Below are 27,915 nucleotides of genomic sequence, written 5' to 3'. Positions count from 1 at the left end.
AGTGATATGTCTTCTCTTTCTTTACAGGCAAAAAATAATTGCCAAGAATGAAGAAATTTATGAAGAACGATGTGGGAGGTCTACCTCTATTTATGAGAATGATTCTGACATTTTAGAAGATGACAGCAATGAAAAACAAGAATTATGAACCCAAAAGTTGCTCTCCCATACAAAAGATGACAGGAACACTGACTCTCTAGGCTTAGAGAACTCTGGTGAGGTTTTCTGGAAAAAGTGTATTATGAGTTTAGTTGCTGGATTGCCTTGGTTCTACTTTTGTCTTTTCACAATCTGCTTTCTTCTAAGTGATTGGCAATGTTTGAATTCTCATCTCAATTATACAGATTTTCAAGACTCTTCATTGAGAGGTGATGTTCTCTATATCTGGATTTGCTCTTTCTCTGGGCAAGGTACTATTTTCTCTTCCATATTTCTGGATTTCATTACAAAAACACTGATCTGAAGAAATTCCTATTAAATATTGACTACATTTTGAAGTTTAGCTTTTGTCCCCCTGGGGCACTTCACTAGCAAGAATAATTAATTGATTTAATTCCAAAAACCTTTTCTCTTACGTGTGTCTCCACTGCTCCATTTCTCAGTCATCTTTCCTGTAACTATGATTTAGGAAAAGTTTCTGATGATTGTTGCCACCTTCTCTAAATAATCACCAGAATTCAAATCCCCACAGGGCAGGCAACATAAATAAGAGAAGTGGACTGGACATAAGGAAAAATAATCACAAAAACAACCACAGTGGTAAATGGTAATTGGCAGGAGCCTAATGTAGGGGATGGGAAGCGGGGGGATGGGGGAGTGGGTGAACCCATCTTCTTGTGTGGCACCATTGGAATGGGATCGATGTGGTCAGATATTCTGATATTTTTTTAAAGGTATTGTGGTTTTTATGTGACACTGTCCCAATTTTTACATATGGGCAACACATTTTTTAAGAAAATACAACCGTGTGAGCCAACATCAGGAGGCTAAAGTGAAACATACCTGTGATCCCAATGTTTTCCACCTGTGAGATGCCAATGGCAAACAACAGAAACAAAACGAACAAACCAATCTATAGCCAACAGTAAGTTAAATTCTATTTTACTCTATTAAAAATATTATTGAAAAAATACTATTGAAAAAATCTTTTTAAAAAGACTTTCTTATAAATTTAGAATTATTAAAATAAATTTAGAATAAACTAAAGAAAAAAAGGAAAAAAAGAAAGCAGTGGGGAGAAAAAGAAAGCAAGGAAATTATGCATGAATGGAGAAAGTACCATTTGCAAAAAAAAAAAAAAAAACCAAATGAGGTTTAGATGGATATAGAGATCTTAGAAGCGATAAGAGAAAAGGAGTTAAGATTATTCACATTATAATATTTTTAAAAACTGTAAAGTAGTGTAGAGGATGGCTTGGAAAGGGAGGGACTGGCCGTACAAAAAGTTCACCTGCTGTCAATGTCATTCCTTTCAAATATGGATTAAAGTTACTAACAAATAAGAAGAACAAGGAAAATAACTCCTAGATTTTGTGAAATCCAAATCTAACCAGAGTTACAGTGTCTTTTGTCCCTGAAGCAGGGTCTCCCCGTAGCTCAAGGGGGCGCAGCTCTGGGGTTTCTGGGACTGCCCGTCCCACGCATCAGAACAGATCAGGTTGGATGTGGGAGCATTACACGCGAGGGGCTTTTTAGCTAAGTCGGATCCCAAAAATCTCCCTCAGTGACCTCTGAGAGGGGGTCACTGGCAGCCCTCAGCATATGCTGTCCGACAACAGAAATCCAGCTGAGGAAAGGTAAGGATCAAATCGGATCACACTGCATTAGGTCTCTTTCCTGAGGGGAATGGGAGGAGTTGATCCCGCCGGTCAGCCCTGGTGACCCAGGTAATTCCACGCTGGCCGCCTGAAGATTACATTCCCGGGGAACCGTAACTGCGTCTCGGTTAGCTGTTCAGTCTGGGTTTGCTGACGTGGGGGTTAGCCCAAGTGACTGCTCCTGGGCTGCTGTTTCCTTGTAACAATAACTTTCAGGGGTGCGCGGCTGACTCAGATGGTAGAGCGTGTGACTCTTGCCCTTAGTGTTGTGTGTTGGAGCCCCAGGTCGTGGAATGGGGGGGTGAGGGGGTGGGGGGGATTACAGTTCCTTAACAAAATAAAAAGTCCCAATAGTACCTTTAACAATTGTACCCCACATTCTACTCCGTAGAAGCATATCCAGTTTGCAGGAATGTAAATCTAACGAATTCTCACAAGAACCGGGAATGAGGAATCAGCAGCCCTTTCACAGAAAGGATTATGGTTTTCTAGACTTTGTTTCCCAGGACTTGAACAACATTTACTTGTTCTGAGGGCTCGAGTGAGAAATTGCTTTCCCCGTTCCCCATCTTCTGACGCCTTCGAAGATCTCTGCACCGCCCTTAACTCTGTGCCCAGACTGAACCTCTGGAATGACATCGTTAACTTCTTTTTTTGAATGCTTCACTGCAGGGAATCAAATGATTCCAGGCTGAAAGCAGATGAGCCATGTGCAAAGACCGTTCATTCTGCCACGGTTTTTGAACCTCAAGTTACGATGTTACATTTCTTTTAAACTTTCTATATTTTCTTATCTACTCTAGGCTTTCTAAAAACTTTTTCATCAAATCAAAAATAAAAGTAAAATCATACCTACGATGATAAATCTCTAGCTATTACTGCAAAGCCCGAGAGTTGGGCTTAAATTTGAATGAGGTTGTACTGAATCCCATTCTCGCCCCTTCCCGCCATCCAAAAGAAAGGAAAAAAAGAAAAGCAAGAGCAGCACTTCAATCAAAATTAAATTAAGCATAGTGTTACGCAGTTAAAGCATCAGTCACAAGGGAAAATGAGCTTTTTCCGCAGCGTGAAGGTCGGCTGTGGCATCTGTTTGCCCATGTTTCTCCTGTCATCCTTACTGCTCACTTCAAAATTCACTTCAGTAAGGATGCTGAGAATGTCTTCTCCCCTGAAAAACAACAGCACTGTGACCATCTGTGGGGAAACACCACCCGCTGTCCTCGGGGTCAGGTCCCTTCCCTCAAAAATCAGGCATTTGAAATCCTAAGTTGCTAAACTAAGATATATCAAAGCTTTCCAGGTAAAGGAGGAGCTTCGGAACTTAATAACTTAACTTTGGTTTACTCAAGATCTCGAATGATCATCAGAAACTTCAGGGTCAACATCCAGATTTGGGCTCTTTCCCCCTAACCTGTTTCTACCTTACTCTTCCACGTACGATGTCACTTACCCCGTAATGACCTCAGTGCCCCCCCCCCCAAAACATCAGCACCAGCAGTCTTGATGATTAAAATCAACCTACATTAATTTCCTGAACTCAATTCAGTTAAAAAAATAAGTCCTTACCTGATGCTGTATCTCATACAACATGTGTGACCACTGATCACATCGGGCAAGAGAAACCCGGTGTCTCCTGCAGCCGCTCCCCCCTTCCTCGCCAGCCTCCCCTAGCAGGTGAGCTGGACAACCTGTTCCTCTACCTTTGTAGGATTCAAGGTCTAACTTACAAACGGAAAACATGGTACTGATGTTACGGTTCACTTCTTGCTCGGCCGTGGGAAGTTCTCACTCTTCATACCCCTACACCACGAAGAGCTACAGAGCTAGAAGAGGTCTTGCTATTCACCTGTCGGTCATGTGTGCCTTTGGGTGAACTATGACTACAAAACCATCATTTAACTAAAGAAAGCAGCATAAGGTATAATAAGTGAGGGAAGGATATTTTCCTCACATTTTGCGGCTTCACATCAGGCCAAATTACTGGGAAAACAAAGGGTTTCTACTCTTCAGTACTCATCTCCCACAACACATCACGAGGACTGATTAGCTATGATAGAACTTTAAGAGCTGGAGGATGTTAAACACTGAAATGGGTTATTACCTCGTTGGAAGACTTCCGAAACTAGTTGAGTTGGCTCAGTCGTGTTTCTGCCTAGAAACAGAGCTGGACTGACTTTACCATCATTCCCTACTTTAGGACACCCCAACTGTCCTTTCGGGCACTGAATAAAAGAAACTGTGCAGTAAGTGTCTCTGATTTTTCCAGCTATGAACTGAAGATGTTAACACTTGCCCGCCCCCCCCCCCACTTCGCAACTGAGCTGGGAAGTACAGCTGCGTCATCAATAACTAGAAATTTAGAAAAAAATGAAGGCCAGAGGAGGCAAAAATTACCTAGGACATCTTTCTCTCAGGCTCTGGCAAAGTGTCTGGATATACCACGTTCCCTCCATGGGGTTTCGGTAGGAAACACAATCATTCACAGTGGCCATCCCCAGCAGAAAGTCAGCATCGTCTGGGATATATCTCTTCTGACAGGAGTCTGATTCATAACACGCTTCATTCTGTTCAGAGTCGGTCTCAACAGCGATCCCCTTCTGGTAGTTATCCCCTTGACAAGCCTGAATAAAAAAGATCTTGGGCTTCCCTGCAAGGGAAGGGCACTTAGAACCAGTGAAGTAAGAGGTGAGCTCACAGATGGGGACTCCCTGTCCATCACAGCCGTAGATGATGCCCTTGTCTCCATGGGAGAGGATGCAGCAGATGAAGCAGTCCCTGGTAGTGTGGTCCATGCTTTGGTAGGATTTGAGAACGTCACAGATTTCCTTAGCCGTAGAGTCTCTGAAAGGCACGATCTCAAAATGAAGCTCACTAAAGGTCTGATGCAAAGCATCTGAAAAGAGAAACGAGACAACTCCTATTACACCACAGTAAGTCTCAAATGACAGTCCAGAGCTAGAGAGAACATTGATCAGATTAAGAATCTGAATCGGAACTAAAGTACTGGCTGATATCCATAGTTTTCTAATATTTATCGCCCTAGCTGAAAACACTTCCAGTCCTGAGGCAAATGAGAAAGGGGAGAATGCTACTGTTGGCCTTCTTTCTTTCCTCAACTGGTCTATAAGATGGGTGAGCTATTATTTAGGCTTACGATTAAGCCAATCTAAATAGTAATACTACTGACATAATCAGAATAAAAAGCAAAAAAAAAAAATTGAGAAGATTCATACTTTACCTTGAACTCTCTCAAAATTGTGTAACAAAATAAAAAATATGAGGGGCGCCTGAGTGGCTCAGTCAGTTGAGCGTCTGACTCTTGCTTTCAGCTCAGGTCCTGATCTCAGGGTCATGAGATTGAGCCCCACATCAGGATCCACACTCAGCACGGAGTCCGCGTGTCCATCTCCCTCTTCTCCCCCCGCCCACTTGCACTTGCTCCCTCAAATCAATCAATCTTTAAAAACAATACAACATGTGAATGTTCAAAAAACTAAAAGGCCTATTACAAAAAAGCTATTCCTTCTCTAACTCTCCCTATGACCCCGTCATATTTTATGAAGGCAACCACTTTCAACTTTTAACAACTATTTTTCGGTATTTACCTCCATTCTGTAATGAATTTGAGCACTTTGCTATTGATGTTTTTATATAGTTATTTACAACTTTTAGTTGAATCATTAGTACTATGTAAACATAATATTCTTTTATTATGCTTCCTTTCTTGTTAAATTTTTTGTCTTTCCTGGAATTAGTAAGTGCATTATTTTTTCATTGCTTTGTTTCCATATGCATAACCTTATTTTTTGTTCAGGTTCTCTAAGCTCTAGTCAAAGTCTTTCAACATTTTCAGGGTGCCTGATTTTAACTAAAAATTGTATATATTTAAGGCGTACAGCTAATTACACAATGAAGTGATTACCACGGTCAAGCTAATAACATATCTCCTCACGTACTTAATTACCTTTTTTGTGTGTGTATGTGGGGCATATATAAGAGCACCTGAAATACACTCTCTTAGCATATTTCTAGTATCCAATACACTATTAACTATAGTCATTATCGTGTACATTAGATCTCTAGATTGATTCATCCTCCATATCTGCAACTTTCACCTACCCTTTAACCAAAAGACCAGAAATGCAATAAAATATATTTTTTTAATATTTTTTTTAATAAACATTTTTTGATAGTGGGGCACTTGGGTGGCTCAGTCAGTTAAATATGCAACTTGATTTCAGCTCAGGTCATGATGCCAAGGTTGTGACCTGGAGCCCCACATTGGGCTCCACACTGGATGTGGAGCCTGCTTAGGAGTCTCTCTGTTCCTGTCTCTCTGCCCCTCCCCCATTTGTTCATATTCTCTAAAATAATAATAATAATAAATAAATAACCTGTTTTGATAGTAAATGAATGGAAATCAAAGGCCTGAAGTCTCTTCTTCAAGACCAAGGTATATGACTATGAGTGATATAGTCAATGGGCTTAAGCTCTGTGGCATCTGAAATCTTAGATCTGCCTGAATAAACTGTTAAGAGACCATCAGCAGAGTCTTGATGATTAAAGTCAACCTATATTAATTTTCTGAACTTTATGTGGTTAAAAAACAAAGTCATTACCTGATGTTATAACTCATAAACACCATTTACAAAAATATATTGGTTGGGCTGGGTTCTTTCTTTCACTTTTAGTAGTAGCCATTTCTATGTTCACATGCTAAAAATTACTTTTTCATCTAATTTTTAAGTTCTCATAAGTTTTCATTGAACTTGTAAGTTCTTGTAAGTTCTAAGTTGCTCCTCCTAAAGAGGCTGAGCAAAAGAATTTCTGGCTAGTTTAATATTAGAAAGTGCTAGGGGCGCCTGGGTGGCTCAGTGGTTAAGCCGCTGCCTTCGGCTCAGGTCATGATCTCAGGGTCCTGGGATCGAGTCCCGCATCGGGCTCTCTGCTCAGCAGGGAGCCTGCTTCCTCCTCTCTCTCTCTCTGCCTGCCTCTCTGCCTACTTGTGATTTCTCTCTGTCAAATAAATAAATAAAATCTTAAAAAAAAAAAAAAATATTAGAAAGTGCTATATCTGTTAAAGACTCGCAATTTCATCTACCCAACTTTTATAAATGCAACTTCTGTATGTGGTCTTGATCCCAAGGCAATGTTTCACCTAATTTTTCATCTAATTCTACAAATGCACTATTCATTAAATTGAATTAAAAGCAAAGCTTAGGGATGCCTGGGTGGCTCAGTGGGTTAAGGACTCTGCCTTTGGCTCAGGTCATGATCCCAGGGTCCTGGGATCGAGCCCGGCATCAGGCTTTCTGCTCAGCGGGGAGCCTGCTTCCTCCTCTCTCTGTGCCTGCCTCTCTGCCTACTTGTGATCTCTGTCTGTCAAATAAATAAATAAAATCTTTAAAAAATAAAAATAAAAGCAAAACTTATTGCTGTGGCTTTTTAACATAAATCTTTTCATAAGATTTGATATTTTATCTCATATACATTACTTTGATGAAAAAATTAACTTAAAAAAATAGGAGCAGAAAATTAGCAAATATATAAGAATGTTCCTCACTTCTACAAGGAAATATGGTTACATCCATTTTTTTTTTCTGAAATATGAGGCCCTGTTGGTACAATTTTTGTTCTCCCCTTTTGATACAAAAATCTTAGGTATTAGAAATATTTCACTTCTTTTCAGGGTTCTACTTACCTGCATCCAAGTCTGTTCCATTCCTATCCTTAATGCTGTGAAGTTTGGGCACTTCCTTCCGTGCTATGCTAAAGTCATAATTGTTAAAGATCAAACAATATCCTCGAGGTTTGCTTTCCATTTGGTAAACTTTGTCCGATGTCTGGAAAACAAAAATCCAACCCAGGAGCTGACTCTGAGGGTCAAACACGTGAGATGTGAACAATCAACTTCCTAGGAAACAGTCAAGCTGTCCCCTTAGCCAAACTGGGATGCAAGGGCCCTTCAGCGGGCCTCCCCCGACTTGACGTCGTTTCTCTGGTAAACTAGATTCCACCCGTTCCCTTGACACAGGATCCTCAGACTTCGGCCTCACAGTTAGTGCGTAAAATCAGGGTCCTGATACTTGTGCCTCTTGAACCCTTGGCACGTGTATTAATACTGTTGTCATCGTAACATACTTTCATGACTTGTTCTTGTTTCTGCTCAAGGCAGCTAACACTTACAGCAGGAGCTAGAATTTAGTAATCTGTGAGCGCTCAATCAGGAGTTGCTGAATGATGAATGAATGTCTTCATGCTGTCTTTGGGCTGCCTGTCTGTCACCTTGTGATTCCGTTGGCCATCTAGTCAACTCATCTAGCTATCTGGGCTAACAGTTGAGGGTCTGCCCTTCACACATGACACAGCACGGTCCCAGGACTTTGAGAGCCGATGACTTAATTTGGCTCTCAGGACCACAGTGACAAGGAGAGAGACGGCCTCATCTGGCGGGGCTGGCTCTGTTGCAGGTTACAGTATCCAGACACTAGGACCTGACAGTATCAGTCAGAGACGGTCCCGTGTCCTGATTTTCCCAGGGCTGTTTCAGTGCTGAGATACTCAGCATCTATTGGGAAATCCATGCAGCTCCTCAAGGTAGAGACAAGGGCTCCACACTAAGGCCTCAGATTCCTAGCTCTGCTACATCATAACCTTAGGACCCTAATCTCTCTGCTACTCCATACAGTTAGCTGCGCAGTGGGACGACATTCGGTAGGGTCCTTTGTTACTTGCAAAGAGCCACGTGACTTTGGCAAATCCTTAGTTTTCACACCTAGAAAGGTCTGGTAATCTGCTCAGGAGCCCACCTGTAACTGGTCTCTCTCAGCTTAATTTCAAGTCTCCCCCTGGACTGAGAACATTCAGGGTTTCCTCTGCTTCCCGCCACAGAGACGAGTGGATAGGCTAATGAATCAGAATGTGGTTGGTCAATCTTTGAAGGTTAATAAATCAAAGTGATCGTCTAGAAAGGCAATTTTTGCATGGCTCATCGAGATGAGAACAAAGAGACCACTATATCAGGAGCCTTTGCTGCTTACTCCTAAATCAGCATGGAGAAACGGTTTCAAAATGTCAGCCTAAAAGAAAAGGCTTTGCTTTTCCCAGGCCTGCTAGACTTTTCTCCCAAAGTCTTCTCCCACTTCAGCTGAGGCAGCTGCTGAAAAGAGGCTTCTTGCTTTCTCGGCCCTCCAATTACTCTAAGGCCTTTGTCTTTGGTTTTAAAATAAAATTTTAGGAATGCCTGGGTGGTGCCATCGGTTAAGCTCTGACTCCTGATTTGTGGTAAGGTCATGGGATTGAGCCTCACGTGGAGCCTCGCGTCGGCCTCTGTACTCAGCGAGAGTCTGCCTGAGATTCTCTCTCTCTCTCTCTCTCTGCCCCTCCCCTACTCACATGCTCTCTCTCATATGTAAATAAATCTTTAAAAAATAAAATGTTAACATTTTTTACTTCTGAAACTTAAAAAGTCACATTTTAAATTTGTCCGTTTCCAAACATTTTCTATAGTTCTCGAAATTTCCAGTAAGCTTCTGCCCCTTACTAGTTTATCTGGATGCTTACAAGCTGAGGAATGCAAGAACCAGAATCTGCAATGCAAAGAGAAAAAGGCGTCCGAACTTCCACACACCTCTGATCCACAGTTCTGTTCCCTTGGAGAGTCTGACATTGGCGGTATCCTCAGCGATTTCTCTCCTACAAGCAACTGAGACATATCTGGAATGAAACATAGCAGAGAAGGGATTTGGGTAAAGAAACACAAAGCCCCCAGGATACCATAAGGTCCCTTTTAAAAAGAAAACTCACAGACTACCTTGAACATAGTATCCTTGCAGTCCACAGGAAAAAAAAAAAAAATCTTTTGACTGGCAGACTCCTCACCTATTTTAAACTTGCCAGCCCAGGGCTGCAACGTTTAGGTCTTTTGACAACAGGCGTATATATCTCTCAATGTGTAAAGAAGGTAACAAGTAAGCACTGAGCCTTCCTGATTTTAGGACAGCAAGGCCATTAAGATGCGGATGTGTGAGAAAGTTGTGAGAAGAGGAGGCCATGGGGTATCAGTCAGTAAAGGAACTGAAAAGTCTTAAATACGTATTATGCATATTACCATTTGAAATTTCATCTAGACTTCTTTGCGGGATCATTGTTCGCTCTGAATTAAAAAAAAACATATCTGATTAGAAACGATCACGACATACAGGGATCTGTCAATTTAAGAATACATTTTGCTACTTCACAGCTGTCAAGTTATTTCTACCTTGGCTTAATTCTTCATAATCCGTGATTTTCTTCAGCAGGCTCCTGTTTATTAGGTCACAGATTCTTTTCAGGGTGTCCAAATTTCTTTCCCCGAGGATGACCCTCTTCTCCATCTCTATGAAAATATCAAACAAGTTCTAGAAGAAAGAGAAATAAAGAAATAAAGATCGAGCCACCCTGGCTTTTCGAGGAGATTTTCTCTCTCTCTCTTTTTTTTTTTTTAAAGCCCACTTTCTCCTAACAGTGGGCGCACCCTCCCTTCCGAAGCTGACCCTCCTGACAGGCCATCCGGGTCCTCTAAAGCCAAGAGAGCACTAGAGGAGCAATTCTGTCTTTGCTGGCCCAGGAAGACAGAAATGAGAAGATAGAGGAAGAGTGACATCCGTTGTCACCCAGACCCCAGACCCCAAGCCCTGTGCTGCAAGCCCCCGGGGCCACCTTTAAGTGACGTCTGGGAAACAGCCTGGGGTGCACCGCTGAGACACAGTAGCCTCCAGGGACCACGTCTCTCCAGACCTGATGCACCTCCAGCCCGGCGCTCTCGCACGTAAGCACGCACGCACGCACGCATGCACGCACACGCGCATGCGCATGCACAGAGTTCCAGGCCCCACGTGATCTCAGAGCCTGCAGAAGTGGGGAGAGGCGTCCAGCTCAGCACCATGTCACCCGCTTTGGTGGGGTCCCGCAGTGGGCTGTGCCTCCACCACGTCTTCCCTAGCTACTGACTCCGCCGTGAGTCTCACCATTAATGTGACCAGCACTTCGCGGTGTACGAAGGAACGCCCTCTTTTCTTCTCTCCCCCCCGCCGCCCCCCGCTGAAAAGTGAGGGTCCAGGTTACTTTTGCTGGAGGAGCCCTCTCCGCCGTCGCAGCGGTCCCCAGCGGCTGACGCAGCCTCAGGACCCAATCTGGGTGAAACACCAGGTCTTACCGAATCATCGTTCACTCTACATCTAGGGATCTCCTGGCTCAAAAAAAACTTAAAGGACTTCAATTCCAGTTTGCTTACATCTTCTGAAATCTGAAAAAGCATGACCCTGTGGTGGGAAATGGAAACATTTTAGAAATGGTTTCCCAAATAATTTCCCAGTTGATAAAAGGAGTGGCAGTGGAAACTTGATTCCGGTCCCCTCCCCTTGAGATAGACAGCTAATGACATAATTTGGGAGTTGAATCCTTGGAGAGAGGCTGCTGCGGTGCGGTGACAGGCTACTGATTCATGCCCCGCTACTCCACCCTTAACAGAATTAAGGTCCACTATGACGTTCATTTCATTTCAGTTAAGTGAATTGTGTTTTTCCTTGGTCTTTCACTATAAAATCAAGAGCTTGTTGCAGTAGGAAAAAAAAAAAAAACACTTTGTTTTGGAAATCATGCTTTTCAAAATGCAAACTAGATCATCACTTCCTGTGGGGTTTTTTTTTTTTTTTTAAGATTTATTTATTTATTTGAAAAAGAGAGCGTGTGTCTATGCACAAGCAGAGGGAGCAACAGGCAGAGGGAGAAGCAGGCGCCACCCTGAGCAGGAGAGAGTTCGATTGCAGGACCACGGGGGTTCATGACCTGAGCTAAAGGCAGACACTTAACCAACTGAGACGCCTTAGTGTCCTGGATCCTCACCTCCTTAATTACAACTTATCAGTGCTCTCCTGGCCATCAACTTTAGTATGAAGGCCCAACACTTCGTTCTAGAATACAGACCATTGTGCACTGAGCCCAGCCCACCTCCTCAGCTTCTCTAGCCACTCCTCACCACCGGCCCCCATCTCCTCTCCAAACACACCCAGCTGCCCTGCCCCAACCCCTTTATGCTGTGGTCCTCACAACCCATCCCCTGTCCATCTGCAGACACAAACTCGCCCACTAACAGCTCAAGTACCTCTGTAAACTTGTAGGTAATAAATACACCATTGGGACATGTTAAGAATAATATGAATAAGTTTATCTAAAGTGCTTAAACCAACCTTTGGCAACACACTGACTGTTCAATATACAACAGGCATTATTATTTCTTAATCCATAATAGGTTCTTGGGATATGTCTGTAGAAGGAACAAAGGAATGTTTAATAAGTCAGCAAAAACTTCCACTATTGTGGTGTTAAGGAAAATAACACAAAAACATGCTAACTCCAAAGTCAATTAGAATATTAAAATTCTGAAAATAAAAATAGTATAGAAACAGAAGTTTCTCAGTATTATCATCTGCTTCATCCTTCCTCTCATGGAATCTCCACCCTAGAAGTATTTTTCCAAAGTTTTCTCAGTTTGGCCAAGATTGGGTCCAGCCAAAAGTTACCCGCCTTTTTAACTTTATTACAAGGTATTTTGTCCTATCACTTTCCTCATTACTAGAACCTACTGGCTTTTTTGTACCATCACTGTCTAGAAATAAACCTGGATAGTTTATAAGATACTGACTTTATAGGTAGCAATTATAATTTGAAAATAAACATGTCTAGTGCTTTCTTGTAAATTCAAAGGGTCCACTCTAGCATACTTTTTATTTCCTGGCTAATACCCAACATGATGAATGGGTACTTGTGCTGACCCTTTTGTTTCCAAGCTAATGTGTTACATATTTAACAGACGGGGCCACCTGGGTGGTTCAGTCAGTTAAGCCTCTGCCTTCAGCTCCGGTCATGATCCCAGGGTCCTGGGATTGCGTTCCACATTGGGCTCCTTGCTCAGCAGAAAGCCTACTTCTCCCTCTGCCTGCCATTCTCCCTGCGTGTACCCCCCAACCCGGACAAATAAATAAAATCTTTTTTTTTTTTAATGTTTTAACAGACAGATCCTCCCTTCTTATGGACTCAACCTTCCAACAGAGAGGTACAGGTCATTGTCTGGCATTGACAATTTGCTTTAGCCTTGCTTACAGGACAGAAGAAGTGCAACCTTCAGAAGACCAAGATGGCGGACACAAGATGAGACCCTCCGGCTTTCCTAGTTCTAGGGTTGTTGTTTTTAAGGATTAATTGCTGTCTTAATGAAAAGAATCATTAGGAATGTGTCACAATTGCATTAAAACAAAGTTATCCAATATTGAATAATATCTTCCCCGACTCTCCTCCCCCATTCATGTCCACCGTGGATGGGCGAATATGACTTTATTTGGGAAAAGGATTTTTGATGAGATAATCTTGTTGAGACGAGGTCACACTAGAACAAGGCTGGTCCTAATCCAATGACTGGTAGCTTTCAAAAAAGAGGAAACTTGGACAAACAGGCACAAAGAAGAGACTGGGGTGATGTATCTAAAAGCTAAGGAAGACCAGGGATTGCCTGCAAGCCCCCAAAGTGAGGGGAGGAAGGAACAAGAAACAAACTCTCCCTCAGAGTTCCAGAGGAAGCAGCCCTGTTGACACCTTCATTTCGAACATCTAGCCCGCAGAACTGTGAGAGAATGAAGGTCTCCACTGCGGCAAGCCACCCAGTTTGTCGGACGCTATCACAGAAGCCTTAGGAAACTCCTACACCCAGCAGATCTCTTCTGTCACTTAAAATGCTCAAGCTTCAAGCAGAGAAATGTACAGTAAGGAACATGCTAGAATCTCTGGTCTCTGACACTGAGGACCAGGGCAGTCATAAATAGGTCGGGCAAGTGGGGTACAGTGGCCTCCAGCCCTGGCTGTGAGGACTCACCGTCACACATGCCATCATCACTGGCCAGAGAGACAAGGCCGTAAAACGGGCCACAGCTAAGACTTGAGGAGAAGCTTTCCGAAGGGAAGCTACAAACAACGTTGAGGAGTGTCTGGCAACAGGGCATGTTGGAAGACAGAATTTGGTACTGTGTGCCTGTTTTTAAAGTCTGTTACCTCTATCATCAGTCCTCCCTCGCAACCCCAGTGCTGGTCTCTCTGCCTGTGTTTTAACAAAATCACCTTTTGCACCAAAAAAAAAAAAAAAAAAAAAAAAAAAAACCCTGAAGGTGTAACAGTGAACATGACTCATTATCAGCCCTGGGGACCCACAGTCCCACAGGGAGGGAGGGGCCCAGCTTCAAGGCGTGCGGCAGGACACACGACTGAGGTCACCACTGTTCTCCTGGCAGCCGCTGGGCTCAGCAGTCTTAGTGGGGTCCCGCCTGGGCGGCCTGGACCAACAGGCAGCACACAACCCCTGACTGGAGAACTTTGTGATGCAAGTGTTTCAGGATGGAATAAAAAAGCCCAGAACCCCACTGAGAATTCCCGCAGTCCTCCATGAGCAGGTGGGAGAGGGTTTTCGGAGAAGCAGCAGTGGGCAAAGCAATGACCTGATGTGGACATCAGCAGAGCAGAGGCAAACAGAAGCGGACAGAACGGAGGGAGAGAACATTCAGCAGACGACTGTTTTCCTGTCAGCAACCTACAGGTTGTGTTTCACTTTGGAAACAAAATTTCCTGCAAGAAAAACCATACAGTAAAATTTACGGTTTAACTTTTTTTTCTTATTTGTATACAAGATCTCTAAATTTCTTAATCTGGCCCTGGTGAGACATCTTCAAGGCACTTCTAAGGTTCTACGACACCGACACCGGCCATCGGCCCCGCCCGCAAAGATGTGTACTTCGCACCCGCGCCTCCCAGGGCCTGAACTGTGGAGGCTGTCCCCACCTGTAAGCAGAGATCTGGGCTCTGCCCGGGATCTGAAGCTCTTGCTCCATCTCCTGCTTGCTGGTGTCCAGGTAGGTGACCAGCAGGTCCAGTCTGTTGATTCGGAAAAGAAGCTCCTTCAAGAAGGACAGGTTGTTTTCCTCCAACAGTCTCTTTTCCTGGAGTCTCTGGAATAACATCAGGGGATCCTTGATGGGCTCCTGCTTCTTCTGGGGGATGTAGTCCATGCTCAGGAATTTGAGGGAAGCCAGCTCATCACTGTCCAGCTGTTCTCCAATATTATAGAGGCATTTACTGAAATTCATGTTGTCCAAGTGTCAGGAGAGGGTTGTGGTAGCCTAGGTCAAAATACAATCAATATTACTTTCAGCCGAGGAAGAGAAGTACCGCTCACAAGTGTGTTCCTTCATGAAGTGTTATTATCTCTGCTCTACACCAGACATTTTACTGAGGACACCGGGAAGACAAAAACAAACAGGACACCTTTCTGCTCTCAACTAGCTCACTATTTGAGGAGGTAGATGCACAGATTAGCCAACGGTCAGAGAGTTGTGACCAGGGCACCGCAGGAATAGAGAGGAAGGAACCCTGCCTCATCCAGGGAGAAGGGTTTCCTGGAAGGAAGGCCCCTTTGGGAAGTAATTTATGCAGAAGAGGGGGGCGAGAATGTTCAAGTCAATTCAGGCAGGTGCGAGGAGCTCAGTAAAGTAACCACGAAGGGTCCGGGATGGTGGGAGAAGGGGTGAAGCTGTGGCCAGGAACCATATACAAAGGGCCTCGAACTCTGGGGGCAAGGGCTCAGGCTTTGTCCTAGAGGTGATGGGGAATTAAGGACTGTAATGCCATCCAGTTGGGGACTCTTTTCTTTTTTTTTTTTTTTAAGATTTTATGTACTTATTTGACAGAGACAGCAACAGTGGGAACACAAGCACGGGGGAGCTGGAGAGGGAGAAGCAGACTCCCCGCTGAGTGGGGAGCCCGACCCCGGGATTCCCACCCTCGTGGAAGGCAGATGTTTAGTGACTGAGCCACCCAGGCATCCCCTGAGATTAGCATTTCAAGTGTGGAGGATGGGGGCTCCTGGGTGGCTCAGTCGGTTAAGCATCTGCCATGGGCTCAGGTCATGATCCCAGGGGCCTGGCTGGGCTTCCTGCTCAGTGGGGAGCCCGCTTCTCCCTCTGCCCCTCCCCCATGCACGCATTCTCTCATACTCTCTCTTTCTCAAATTTTTTTTTTTTTTTTTTAAGTATGGAGGATAGATTGGAAGGGCAGGAGGCTAGGGAAGTGATGGGGTCTGACTGAAAGCATGGTGCCGTCCCCCAGGGCCTCAGGATCAGCACCCACGGCAGATCAAGGCCCCACGACTGGAAATGAAACGGAGTGAATTTTGTCAGCCTTCCAATTCAAACTGTCTCCAAATCAGGTGACATAATACCTCCACACACATGTTTGGGCAGGTAGAAAAGGAGAGTGCAGGGCTTCTGGAAATCCCGGACACCCTTCACGCAAACGGCCCAGGACCTGTTCCTCCTCCCATGAGCCCCCTGAGTCACACCCAACCCTCCCTGCTCTGATGGGCCCATGTCTGTGATAAAACAAGCCCCTGGTGCCGGGTTTGTACTGGATTCTTCATAGGAACAGGCATGGGCCCCAGCTCCCTAAGGCCAGTGCCGTATCACGGTCAAAGCCAGGAAGCTTGCCAGCAGCTGACTGCCAGGAAGGGGCGGGAGTGCAACGGTTCAGAGTAGGGGCGTTAGGGTCTGACAAAAGTTAGATCAGAGCCCCTCTGGGACGCGGGCCCCAGGCCTAGGCTGCTCAGGTCCTCTGAGGGTTAGGGGCTCCCTCTGTAAAATGGGGACCACAACACCCACCTCCTAGGTGTTTGACTAAAGTAAGTCCTATAAGGCATGTGCAGATATGACGAAAAATGAATGAACAAATGAGGGTTAACCCAAAAGAAGGAAACAGATCCCGGCTGTGGGGACCCAACAGGAACTGGGCAGCTGAGAACTTCCCTCGCCCTCCTGGCTTCCCACTTCCCCGGTGGGACACTCATGAGGAAGCAGTGTTTTTCCAAACTCTGCAAAGTTGAAAAACACTTGGTTGACGCCATACTTTAGGAGGTGCTCCCAGAAAGCGGCAGTTTGAGAACCTTGAATTAGAAAACCTTTAACTTCCTGTCCAGTTCCACATTTCCTGGACCCCACAGAGTCCGTGCTCCTGGGCACTTTCCTTAACCTCAAACGATCTTAACCTGTTTGTACCTCTTTCCTCCCGGAAGCAAAGTGGCGAGGTTTGGGGTCCTTAAGCTCCCTGCACTGGCTAACATTCTTGGATGAAAACACAAATCCTGATTCTATTACTTGACATAATGAGCAAGTGAACCAGGATCCATATATTTTCTGTATCTGACGTTAAGATGTAAGTATTTTGGGGGCACCTGGGTGGCTTAGTGGGTTAAGGGTTCAACTCTTGATTTCGGCTTAGGTCATGATCTCAGGGTCATGAAATCGAGCCCTGGATAGGACTCTGCCCTGGGCAGGGAGCCGACTTAAGATTCCCTCCCTGCCTCTCCCTCTGCTTCTCCCAACTCCCACCATCCCCTGTGGACACAGCTCGCTTGCTCTCTCGCGCTCTCTCTCTCTCAAAATACATTAATTAAATAACAGAAACATTTTAATTTGCCCCATAAGGTTAAGTTTTAATATTTTTATAAAGTGCTTTGAGAGACTTCGAAATTTTTAGTTTTTCTTTTAAGAACGCCTTTCCCGTCCCTCACCCACTCTGATTATGGAAGTAGTGTTTTTTGTGTGCGTGAAAATTGAAAATATAATAAATCATAAAGTGGTCACAGTTATCATTATCATACACACACACACACACAAGATAGCACACATCACATATACATTTATATAAAAATCAGAATCAGGCTGCATATCCAGGTATATACACCTATTTTTTTCCCCCACTTAATATTTAGAATGAACTATTACCCCACCATTAAATATTCTTTTTTGGAATATTTTTCATGTTTTTTTTTTAAAGATTTTATTTATTCATTTGAGAAAGAGAGAGAATGAGAGAGGGAGAGAGAGAGAGAGCATGAGAGGTGCAAGGGTCAGAGGGAGAAGCAGACCCCCTGCTGAGCAGGGAGCCTGGGACTCCAGGATCATGACCTGAGTGGAAGGCAATCACTCAACCAACTGAACCACCCAGAGACCCCTATTTTTAGTGTTTCTTGATCTCCAGCATGCAGATATATCAAAATTTATTTTAAGGAATTTTCAATTTCTTTACTCTTAAAAATAATATTGTATTGAGAAGCTTTTTCATACATCCTGTGCATATCTCTGATGGTTTCTCTCTTAGAATTGGAATTATGGAGCAAAACCTTTTTTCTCCTTTTTACTCTAGAATGTACACCCTTGTCTAGACAAGTTTTCATGACTCGAAATTAGAAGAAAGTGTTTTGGACAGATACATTTTGCGTTGGATTCCCAAAGGCTGCAGATCTTTCACAAAAGCAATCAATTATCATGAAAATACTTCTATTCAGAAAACACATCTTAATATGTGGCTCACACCTAACAGCATATGTTCAAAATGTAGCAAACAAAACTGACTGAACAAACTCACAAGTTCATTGCCTAAATCACACCCCATAGCAACACATGTGTGCTAAACAGGATATGAGCGCGGACTGTCACCACAACACAATGTGCAGCCCGAAACAACTGGAAACATCCCTAATGTTCATCAGTATAGAAACGGCTAAATAAACGAAGATACAGTCAGAATACTGTGCAGCAGTTCAGAATGCACTCCATCTTCTGAAATAAAAACAAGAGCAATCCAAGATGTGTTAGGACACTAGAAAAAAGTAGAAAAAGCAATCGCAATATTTTTTAAAATGTGTCTACTTTTTAAAAAATACTCAAAGCAATTCGATTTTCAGTGGTTACAGAGACATACGCAAAAGTAGAAAATAAAAAGGTAACGGGGTTCTGGGAAGAGACATAGCAAATTCAAAATTTTCTTCTGGGGAATGAAGGAGAAAATTAGAACTTGGCGGCAAAGGAGTGAAGAAAGAATAGCCCTTTTCCTGTAATACGGTAAGAAGAATGTATGCAGATATTCTCAGGTAGATGAAACTACTGTTAAAATACTTAAATGTGTTCTTGGGTTTGAAGTTGTATAAGAGAGTAAGTGAAGGAGGAACAGGAAATGACAATCTTGGAACAGGAAATGACATACCAAGGGCATATTAACCAGGAAAGGAGACTAGATCAGAGGAGGAAGCAACACAACCACAACTGTGTTTTGTTTTGATTTTCAAGTAGGCTCCCCACCCAGCGCCCAGCTTGTAGCCCAATGCAGACTTGAACTCACGATCTTGAGATCAAGACCTCAGCTGGTATCAAGAGTCAGGAGCTTACTGCGGGTTGCTGAGGGGTGGGGGGTTATCGAGAGGGTGGCTGAGTGATGGACACTGGGGAGAGCATGTGCTGTGGTGAGTGCTGTGAAGTGTGTAAGCTGATGATTCACAGACCTGTACCTCTGGAGCAAAAAATACATTATATGTTAATAAAAAAGATACATAAAAACTGAAAAAAATAAAAATAAATTTGCAATTAAAAACATTCCCACAGAGAAAACTGTAGCCCTCCACAGCTTCATTGATGATTTCCATTACATATTCAAGAAAGAAAAAAAGGGGGGGTCAGTAGCTTAACCAACTGAGCCCCCCAGGCACCCCTATATTTGTGTTCTTAAAAGAAAAGAAAGTATTAGAAGAACTTAAACTTTAAAAAAGAACTTAAGAAAACTCAGAGAACCTATTTGCCCCCAAAATAGCAGGAAATTTCCACATACCTTTCTCAGAAAATAGAAAATCTAGTAGACTAAGTAGGAGACTCGTAGATCAAAGTGACCCAGGTGAAAACTCTAACCGTATTTTGTCCCAGTAGCAAATACACGTCCTTTCAAACACATACCAAATAGTCACAAAAATTGTCCACAAAGAAAATCTTAGTATGAGATTTCCAAAGAATACAAATACTACAGTCCATTGTCTCTTTTAGAAGGTTAACAGTGAAACTAAAAAGTAGCATTTTGATTAGAAGTTAACAATGAAAAATAGCCAAAGTGAACCCACCTACACAAAGGGCTATCCACCTTGAGGTGTTAACACACTGTACATGGGATTAGAATGATCGGGCAGACTTCTCGAACAAACTGAAATGGATCGTAACTTAATTCTTTACATTAAAATAAGCTGCAGATGAGTCAGAGACTCAAAGCTGAACATTAAAATATGAAGAAAAGAAACTTTGGAGAATTGTTTAAAATAATCATGCAGTGATTTTTTTAAAAAAGTGATACTTTCTAAGTATGACAAAAAAACTGGAAACCATTTCAGAAAGGATGATGAATGTCCTTAAATAACGACTAAAATATTCTGCCAAAATAAGCCAGACAAAAATCTAAAACTAAATAAATCTTGCACTTGGGGGGAAAGTGGAAAAAGGATTGATTTTCTTAAAGTCAATTAAAAAAAAAAAAGGAGAGAGAGAGAGATAAAGACCAACGATCCAATGCATAAACACACAGTTCAGAGAAAAGTAAGTACTGGTGGCTTTATTTTTTAAAAACCGATGGCTTTTAAACATTTGAAAAGATGGTCAACTTCATTCGCTGCAAAAAAATAAAAAAAGGCAAACTGAAATTACAAAAGACCACTTTTCAACTACCAAATTGGCGAAGCACAAAACTTGCAATACAGAGTTTTGAAACCGTGAAAATGAAAACAGGAACAGGTGAGTGATTTGGCCGAAGAGGTCAGAATATGAAAGAACCCCACACTTAACTTCCAGGAGTTTCTCCTACATTAGTGATGTACTTAAAAACATGTACAGAGCTCTTCATCGCAGCACTGCTTGACAGAACAAAGGGGCAGAAACCACTGTTTATCCATATCAGAAGTTCAATGAAACCTGACGGCAATATTTAAAAAGAAGAGGAAGACCACCGTGATCAGGTTTGTGGGATTCATACAACGATGTGGCTTTGTGTAATCACAGAAGGTCCTTGAACAGAACCAATCCTCAGAAGGCTGCTTCACTGATTGTGTGGTAGAAGAGGGACTAGAAGCCCACCAGGCCAGGGCCGCCAAAGTCAGGCTTCCTGCTTGACTTTTTAGGGTGTGTATGTATTACTTATTCTACGTGGACTTACATGTAGATGAAAATCACCACTTCCTTTTTTTTTTAAGATTTCATTCATTTATTTGACAGAGAAAGAGAGCAGGAGAGCATGAGCATTGGGAGAGGCAGAAGCAGAGAACCAGCCCGGGTTTCATTCCAGCACCCTGGGATCATGATCTGAGCCAACGGCAGTCGCGAAACTGACTGAGCCACCCAGGCGCCCTGAAAATCACTACTTAAAAAACCCATTTTTATCCACAAGCTGGAAAGGAGCTAACCTAGGTCCCGTGGTGTCTAGCACCATTAGCTCCAACGTCCTTAAAATTTTTAAATAAGTTCTAACCTCTATTAAAATCTCCATTTACAGAATCAAATGAACCAAAGAACCAAACGAAAGTGGAATCTTTTTTTTCCTCCATAATTTTTTCTGAAAATGTGGTTATTGTATCCATTTTAGAAAGTACAGAAAAGAAAAAAAGAAAATAAGAATTACCTATAGTAAAAAAAACAAAATAAAAAGATTTAAAAATTTTTTTAATTAAAAAAAATTATAAATTAAAAAAAAGAATTACCTATAGTTCCACCATCCAACAATAATCACCTAATAAAATTTTACTATCTTTCCTACCAAGCATTTTATATACATACTTATATTTTCCCTCATATTTTATCATATCATACTTCTGAGGTATAAGTGGAATTTTCATTGGTAATATTGTAAGCATATCTTGATATCTTCAATTTTCTCTTCTGTGGCACAGATTTTTTTTTTTTTATGGCACAGATTTTAAAATTTGTAAAGTACAGAATCATAGGATTGGACATGATTTACATAACCAGTCTCTGCTTACAGTTAGAATAAGATCTTAAGGTGCAAATCTCCATGTATACCTCTGATTATTTTCTTAGAATAATTTCTGAGAAGTAGGAGCTACAGAGCCCAAAGGAATAAAGCTTCTTTAAGGCTTCTGTTACATATTCAATAGCATTTTCTGACAGTATATAGTAATAATAATAATAATAATAATAATAAAACAATCCAAGGCCAGGATGACATGAGTTTGGTTAGAACACGATTGGCACTCGGCTCCTGTCCTCTGTAGCTGGCTCATCTCATTCACTTTATTATCTTTGCAATAATTAGACAGTGCTTTCTCAATGACTTTTGCATCACATCAAAATGGAGATCTGGCAAGGCCTCATTTCTGGTCAGGTTTTACCAGACACCTATGGCATAACGTCAGTCTTGGTTTGTTTAGCTCACACATCTCTCTAGTCATAGTGCCTGGAAAGCAATTATCTGCAACAGAATTTCACATCTTTGATAACGGGCCACCTCTGGGCACTGTGACCCACAGGTACACGGACCGTGGCATGGTTCTTGTTTTATGGGACTGAGGTTTACTGTGTAAGACCACGGGCTAGAAACTTTGTTACAGTAATATTTTTCAAAGAACGTTTGCTGTTGTATTTTTCTGATCCTAAAATATGTAAAAGTCACACTTATTCCTCAGAGAAAGTCCAGAAAAGTATAAAAAAAGTATAAAAGGTATAAAAAGAAAAAGAAAGTCACCATTCAGAAGTAATGCTTTGGTTACATTTAGTGGTTTCCTTCCACTTGTATCTGTGTGTGTGTGAACACATACATATAATGTGTTTATATACATATATAAAAGATATAAATTCGGGCGCCTGGGTGGCTCAGTCATTAAGCATCTGCCTTTGGCTCAGGTCATGATCCCAGGGTCCTGGGATCAAGCCCCGCATCAGGCTGCCTGCTCAGCGGGGAGCCTGCTTCTCCCTCTCCCTACCCACCCCCACCCCCGCCCCGCTTCTTGTCTTCCTGCTTTCGCTGTCCCTCTCTGTCACATAAATAAATAAAATCTTTAAAAAATAAATATATAGGGCCACCTGGGTGGCTCAGTTGGTTGAGGCCTCTGCCCTCAGCTCGGGTCATGATCCCAGGGTCCTGAGATCGAGCCCCACATCGGGCTCTCTGCTCAGCAGGGAGCCTGCTTCCTCCTCTCTCTCTGCCTGCCTCTCTGCCTGCTTGTGATCTCCGTCTGTCAAATAAATGAATAAATTCTTTAAAAATATATATATATTTGAATATTTTCATATATAGTGCACACAAGGCAGAAGAAAGGGATGGGGATATAATACCGCCAGGAAATTTTCTTTCACTTTCAATTATATGGTATCTATTAAATCATAACTCCATATAAATAGATTTGTATTAGACTATATATATATCTTTAATATTTGTAATAATAAATTTATGCCCCAAAGTATTTGATATATATAAATGTTTATATTATGATATACAAATATTTCTATCTCTCTATTATCGTTGTCATATTACTACTGTGAAAAATCAGTTTAGAAACAAGCTCGTAGGAGAGGTGGCAGGCTCAGATTTGAGCATCTCCCTTGAGGGTTTCAACGACAGGCCCTGCAAAGATTCAGATTGTATTTTAGTTGCAAATGGAAGTCGGTGAAGGAATTTAACCAAAAAAATAGACATGTAATCATAATATTTTCAAAGACTAAAATATAAAAAAATTTTTGAAAGACAAAAATACTCCCCAAACTCAAAACCAGGAATTCTTAATAAACCCACTGCGGTAGAGAGAGGGACCCCACAGAAAGTGACAATCAGACCGGTATGTGCCGGGGCCTGGATTTAGACGGTGTCACCTCTTTCCGGAGTCCCAACTCTACCCCTGCTTAGGCCATGATTTAATTAAGGATAAGGTCTCTGTACAGACAGGCGAACTTGGAGCATTCCAGAAAAACCTCACCTAAGCTGGAGAGGGCCTTGAGATCTAGAGTCTACGGGGCTCTCGCCATGGCTCTCAGAGGGACGACTAACTCTTACGGTTTACACACCCTCCACAGCCTAGAAAATTCTAAAATTAAAGGTCTTTCTTCCGGAAGGCCCAACCAACCTTACCAAAGAAGCCAGTCCTGGGACCCTCACAGTACAGAGGCAGCAGCTTCTTCACAGGCCTGTTTTCTCCTGAAGTGAATAAAACAAGAGTGAAGAGCCGAGAGAGAACAGGAACTGCTCAGTCTACTTCCTGTTTACGAAATGACTGACTCATTTAGGAGCAGCACCTCCTCCCAGAACTCAACAATCCGACCTCCAGAACTTAACAATCTGAGAGGAACAGGGGACAGGGTTCTGGGTGGAAAACTGGGCACCTGAGCTTTGGCTCTGGCTGTGAGACTTGGGATGGGTCGTTCTGCTTTTGCAAACTCATTACCACGTTCCAAAATTAGAAAGTTGGATTGGATGGTAACTAAGAACCCCCTCTCTAACTATTTCAAGAATTTACAGATTTTTCTGGGTTCATTATGAAGACCTGAATGTTTTAATTCAGTAAATATTGACCGAGAACTTCTGAGAGATCTGAAAACTGTGGGGCCCACATCATGGCTCTCAGAGGGTCTGCTAAGCCCCACAGCTAACTCTCAGGGTTTCCCATCTACATTAGAATATGAGGGTCACCCCCTTGGGCTCCAGGACCACCAGATCCCACGCTCAGCAGACTGGAAACGTCTGGCATCAAAGGCCTTTCTTGAGAGGCCCAGATGACCTTACCCAAGAGAAAAACAAATCCTAGGGTCTTTAGCATGGTCTGGGCCCTAGAGATGGAACTGCACAAAACACATTAAGCCTTTTTGCTGTGTATCAACTGAAATGTTTTCTGATGTAAAGAAATTTTTAAAAATCAAACACTACCTTTTTTAGAAACTGTCTTTTTTCTTTCCCCAAATAGAATAAGAGTTTCAGAGGGCTGAGAGCATCTTAGAGCCAAGCGGATTAAAAGAGGTGTCTAGGAAGTGCCTTTCTACCAGTAGAGAGCTGGGTAACGGACCCTCCATGACCTTCACTCCCATTAGATTCTGCCCGTGAAGTCCAAGTGAGAACACAGCAACAGAAGGAAATCCTGTTAGGAGGGAAATCCTAACCTAGGAGGGATTCCCTGATTCTTGATGCTTCCTGAGTCTCCCCTCCCCCCACCCAGCATTCATTCCACTATTTTGTGGCCAGTTCCTGTGCGGGGCTGTGAGCTTCACAAGGGCAGGAGTACACCACACCCTTCACGTGTGTGTTCCCAGAACCTGCCACGGGGGAGCGATATTCACAAGCTACCAATGTTTCCCTCAAATCCACGAGAAGAAGAAAGTCCGTGGAGGGACAATGGGTCTGAACGGGGAGCTCCTTGACAGGGATGCTTACAAAGCCAAAGCATGTACGAGGTGATGCTCAGAAACTTTAATAATCTGAGAAAGACAAGATGAAGTGACATGGTACCTACTTTCTACCCATCAGATTGGCCAAGGTTTGCAGGTGGGATCCAGACCAAGGATGTGTGGGCAAGTTCTTAGTTCTTCCTTATAGAGGATTGTGACGTCTGCCCGGCATGTAATACCATGTAGGGCAGAAACTGGGACCTGGCAAAACAGGGAATTTCAAGTGCCAGAGCTCTCCCTTTAAAAAAAGAAGCAGGGGTGCTTGGGTGGCTCAGTGGGTTAAAGCCTCTGCCTTCAGCTCAGGTCATGATCCCAGGGTCCTGGGATCAAGCCCCACATTGGGCTCTCTGCTCGGCAGGAAGCCTGCTTCCTCCTCTCTTTCTCTCTCTGCCTACTTGTGATCTCTGTCTGTCAAATAAATAAATAAAATCTTTAAAAAGAAAGAAAGAAAGAAGCAGAATGAGCAAAATGCAATCCAAATAATACCAATATATAGGAACAATCACTAATACTTACTGAGAACTTAGTAGCACCAGGCACAGCCTCAAGCAGTTACCATGTATTATCTCATTAAATCCGCAGTACCACCTCACGAGGTAGTATGAACCCCATTTAATGCTGAGGAAACAAAAGCACAGAGAAATGACTTACTTGTTCTGGTTCATAGTGAAAAAATAGTGTGTACACACAAAACAATGATAGACTTTGCAAAGATACAGACCAATTCAGGGATAGTATCGAAAGTTTTAAAGAGCTATCTTTTGGGAGGCAGCAGAGAGGGTAGGAGGGATGGGGGGTTGCTGCGAGATGGCCGAAGGCGGTGGGCGGGCTCTCAACCCTCTGCCCACCTGGTAAAGAAAACAAAGGAAGTAGGTAAACAGTATCTTTTGGGATCTCCAAACTGATCAGGCAGAAAGAGAGACACTGTGTCTGTATTTGAGGCGGCCGGGGAGACACTGCGGGAATGTAGCAGAGTACTGGAGATCCCTCAGATTCCATGTCGCAAGGCCCAAGGCTGCAGGGCAGAGAGAAAGCCCACTCCGAGATGTGGGGCCCCGGCACCACCCTGACGTGTCCCCACTCCGCCTGGTGAATGAGTCCGGGAAACACGCTGTATCAGAAGCCTCTCTGCACCAGGCACTCACCTGGTCCCCCTGTCCCAGCGACATCCACAGAGCACCCGATGCCAAGACCCCCGAACGGCCTAACGTCACAGACTCCTAAGGCCTGTCCACCCAGCCCGAGAAAAATCCCTTGAAAGAGGGTGGGGATGAGGAGAGTGTGGATGGAAACACCTCCAGGAAGAAGTTTTCTTTTACTTTCGATAAGGCCACCTTCTGCCTCCCTCAGTGGACTCACTTCCTGTTCTTCACATTCAAAATTTACTAGTGAATTCAGCCGGGCTTTTAAAAAAAAAAAAAAAAAAAAAAAACAAGTCCCAAGAGACAAGAGCAGAATCTGGTCTTCCGTTAGCAAGAAAAAAAAATTCCTCAACAGAAACCTCTAGAAACTAAATCTGATTCCTAAAGCAAAAGGACAAGGATGACTCACTCAAACAAGAAATGCTTCTTAAAGGAACCGACGTCCAATTTCTAACCATTCAGAAGAGGAACTTTGGCCACTTGTCAACATGTAGACTAGCTGGTTAGTGAAGGGGGCAGAGTATGCCCCCCAAAATAAACCACTTTGCATATGGATTATTTTTAATTAGAGTTTCTTGAGAAGTAACCAGTGCAAGAAAGACAGTTTGAACCTTCTTTTCCTCCTGCAAGCAGGAAATAAATCTCGGATGTAAAAGTTCCCGTCCTGTACCAGGAGCTAGACATCCTCACCACCAAAGATAGGGAAGTTAGAGCTGAGAAAACTATCCAAGCAAACCTTGTAACTTCCTCACTAATTTACTGCCCCAAGCCCAAACTAAGTTCTCTTGTCCATTTTTCACAAATTGATTATTTGTCTAAAAGGTATAAAAGCTGCCTGCTTGGGAGTCACCTGGGTGGCTCAGTGGGTTAAGCCTTTGACTCGTTTTTAAAGATTTTATTTATTTATTTGAGAAAGAGAGAATCCGAGAGAGCGACAGAGAGCATGAGTAAGGAGGAGAGGGAGAAGCAGGGAGCCTGCTCAGCAGGGGGCCCCAAGAGGGGCCCTATCCCGGGACCCTGGGATCATAACCTGAGCTGAAGGCAGAGGCTTACCCGACTGAGCCACCCAGGCGCCGCTAAGCCTCTGACTCTTGAATTCAGGTCAGGTCGTGATCTCAAGGCCATTGGATAGAGTAGTAAGAGGGCGGAGATTTGTCCTCCAGGACTCCGAGCCCCGGGCCTCTCTAGCTTTCCCTCGTCTTCTAACTCCTCCACACCCTCCGTCTCTGTTTCCTGGGTGAATGTGTTTAAGGGCTTTCTTCCCTTTCGCCTTCACATCTTGCACCTTTTAGAACTAAAACACGCAATAATATAATTCCTATATGTTGTACCTTTACCTGGATTATCTCTTAATTTTCCCCACAGTGCGGGGCTTGGGGGAGAATTACTCACCCGCCTTACAGATGAGGAAACCGACGCTCAAACACTCAAACAGATACATAGACTCAAACTCAATCCTGCCGGACCAAACACGAGGATTTTTCCGCTCTAACACACTAGTCTCCCTTCCCTAGGCAATTTGAGATGACCATTGTGGACAGAAGAGCCATACATTTAAGCAGCTGGTCATTGTCTATACATTAAAACACAGCCATGGTTCTCAAGGTGACTTACCTGAGAACTAACTGG

General features: G+C 43.2%; 2 protein-coding genes across 13 annotated transcripts in view; one reads left to right on the top strand and one right to left on the bottom strand.

Moving 5' to 3' along the window:
• The window catches only part of FLACC1 (flagellum associated containing coiled-coil domains 1), a 32,901-nt gene extending 31,593 nt beyond the window's left edge, over positions 1-1,308 (top strand). For 8 of the 10 annotated variants that reach the window (XM_013062333.2, XM_013062329.2, XM_013062330.2 and 5 more), the window contains one exon: positions 28-361. In XM_013062333.2, the coding sequence (XP_012917787.1) occupies positions 28-148 (121 nt within the window). In that variant the 3' untranslated portion in view covers positions 149-361. Of the gene's footprint in view, positions 1-27 lie in introns of all 10 variants that reach the window. The other 2 variants (XR_006606345.1, XR_006606344.1) reach the window with 2 other exon arrangements.
• CASP8 (caspase 8) lies at positions 1,074-26,552 on the bottom strand. Of its 3 annotated transcripts, XM_004764165.3 has the most exons (11): positions 26,290-26,548; positions 25,661-25,762; positions 23,838-23,903; positions 14,682-15,019; positions 11,014-11,119; positions 10,078-10,216; positions 9,928-9,972; positions 9,448-9,533; positions 7,519-7,660; positions 4,212-4,710; positions 1,074-2,985 (listed from the first exon to the last, which is right to left on the bottom strand). In XM_004764165.3, exons 4-11 carry the CDS (start codon positions 14,984-14,986, stop codon positions 2,850-2,852), a joined length of 1,458 nt encoding a protein of 485 aa, XP_004764222.2. In that variant the 5' UTR covers positions 14,987-15,019; positions 23,838-23,903; positions 25,661-25,762; positions 26,290-26,548; the 3' UTR covers positions 1,074-2,849. The 3 variants fall into 3 exon arrangements, with proteins under 3 accessions (XP_004764222.2, XP_004764223.2, XP_044934488.1); XM_004764166.3 differs by lacking the exon at positions 23,838-23,903 and having other exon boundaries at positions 26,290-26,549; XM_045078553.1 differs by lacking the exons at positions 1,074-2,985; positions 4,212-4,710 and having other exon boundaries at positions 7,511-7,660; positions 26,290-26,552.
• Positions 26,553-27,915: the final 1,363 nt, after the last annotated feature.

This window comes from Mustela putorius, unplaced genomic scaffold (genome assembly GCF_011764305.1).
Source record: "Mustela putorius furo isolate JIRA1106 unplaced genomic scaffold, ASM1176430v1.1 tig00000275_pilon_pilon_pilon, whole genome shotgun sequence".
Taxonomy (NCBI): domain Eukaryota; kingdom Metazoa; phylum Chordata; class Mammalia; order Carnivora; family Mustelidae; genus Mustela; species Mustela putorius.
Note: the sequence above shows the minus strand (reverse complement) of the source record. Positions and strands in the feature narration are given on the sequence as shown.

What these genes read in the sequence shown, in the direction of transcription:
- CASP8 (XM_004764166.3), bottom strand. Translation starts at nt 14,986, where the DNA reads ATGAATTTCAGTAAATGCCTCTATAATATTGGAGAACAGCTGGACAGT. An exon ending in TGGAACAGACTTGGATGCAG is followed by an intron (nt 4,711 to 7,518) that starts GTAAGTAGAACC and finishes TTCTCTTTTCAG; the next exon opens with ATGCTTTGCATCAGACCTTT. An exon ending in CTGAGAGAAAGATGTCCTAG is followed by an intron (nt 2,986 to 4,211) that starts GTAATTTTTGCC and finishes GTTGTTTTTCAG; the next exon opens with GGGAGAAGACATTCTCAGCA.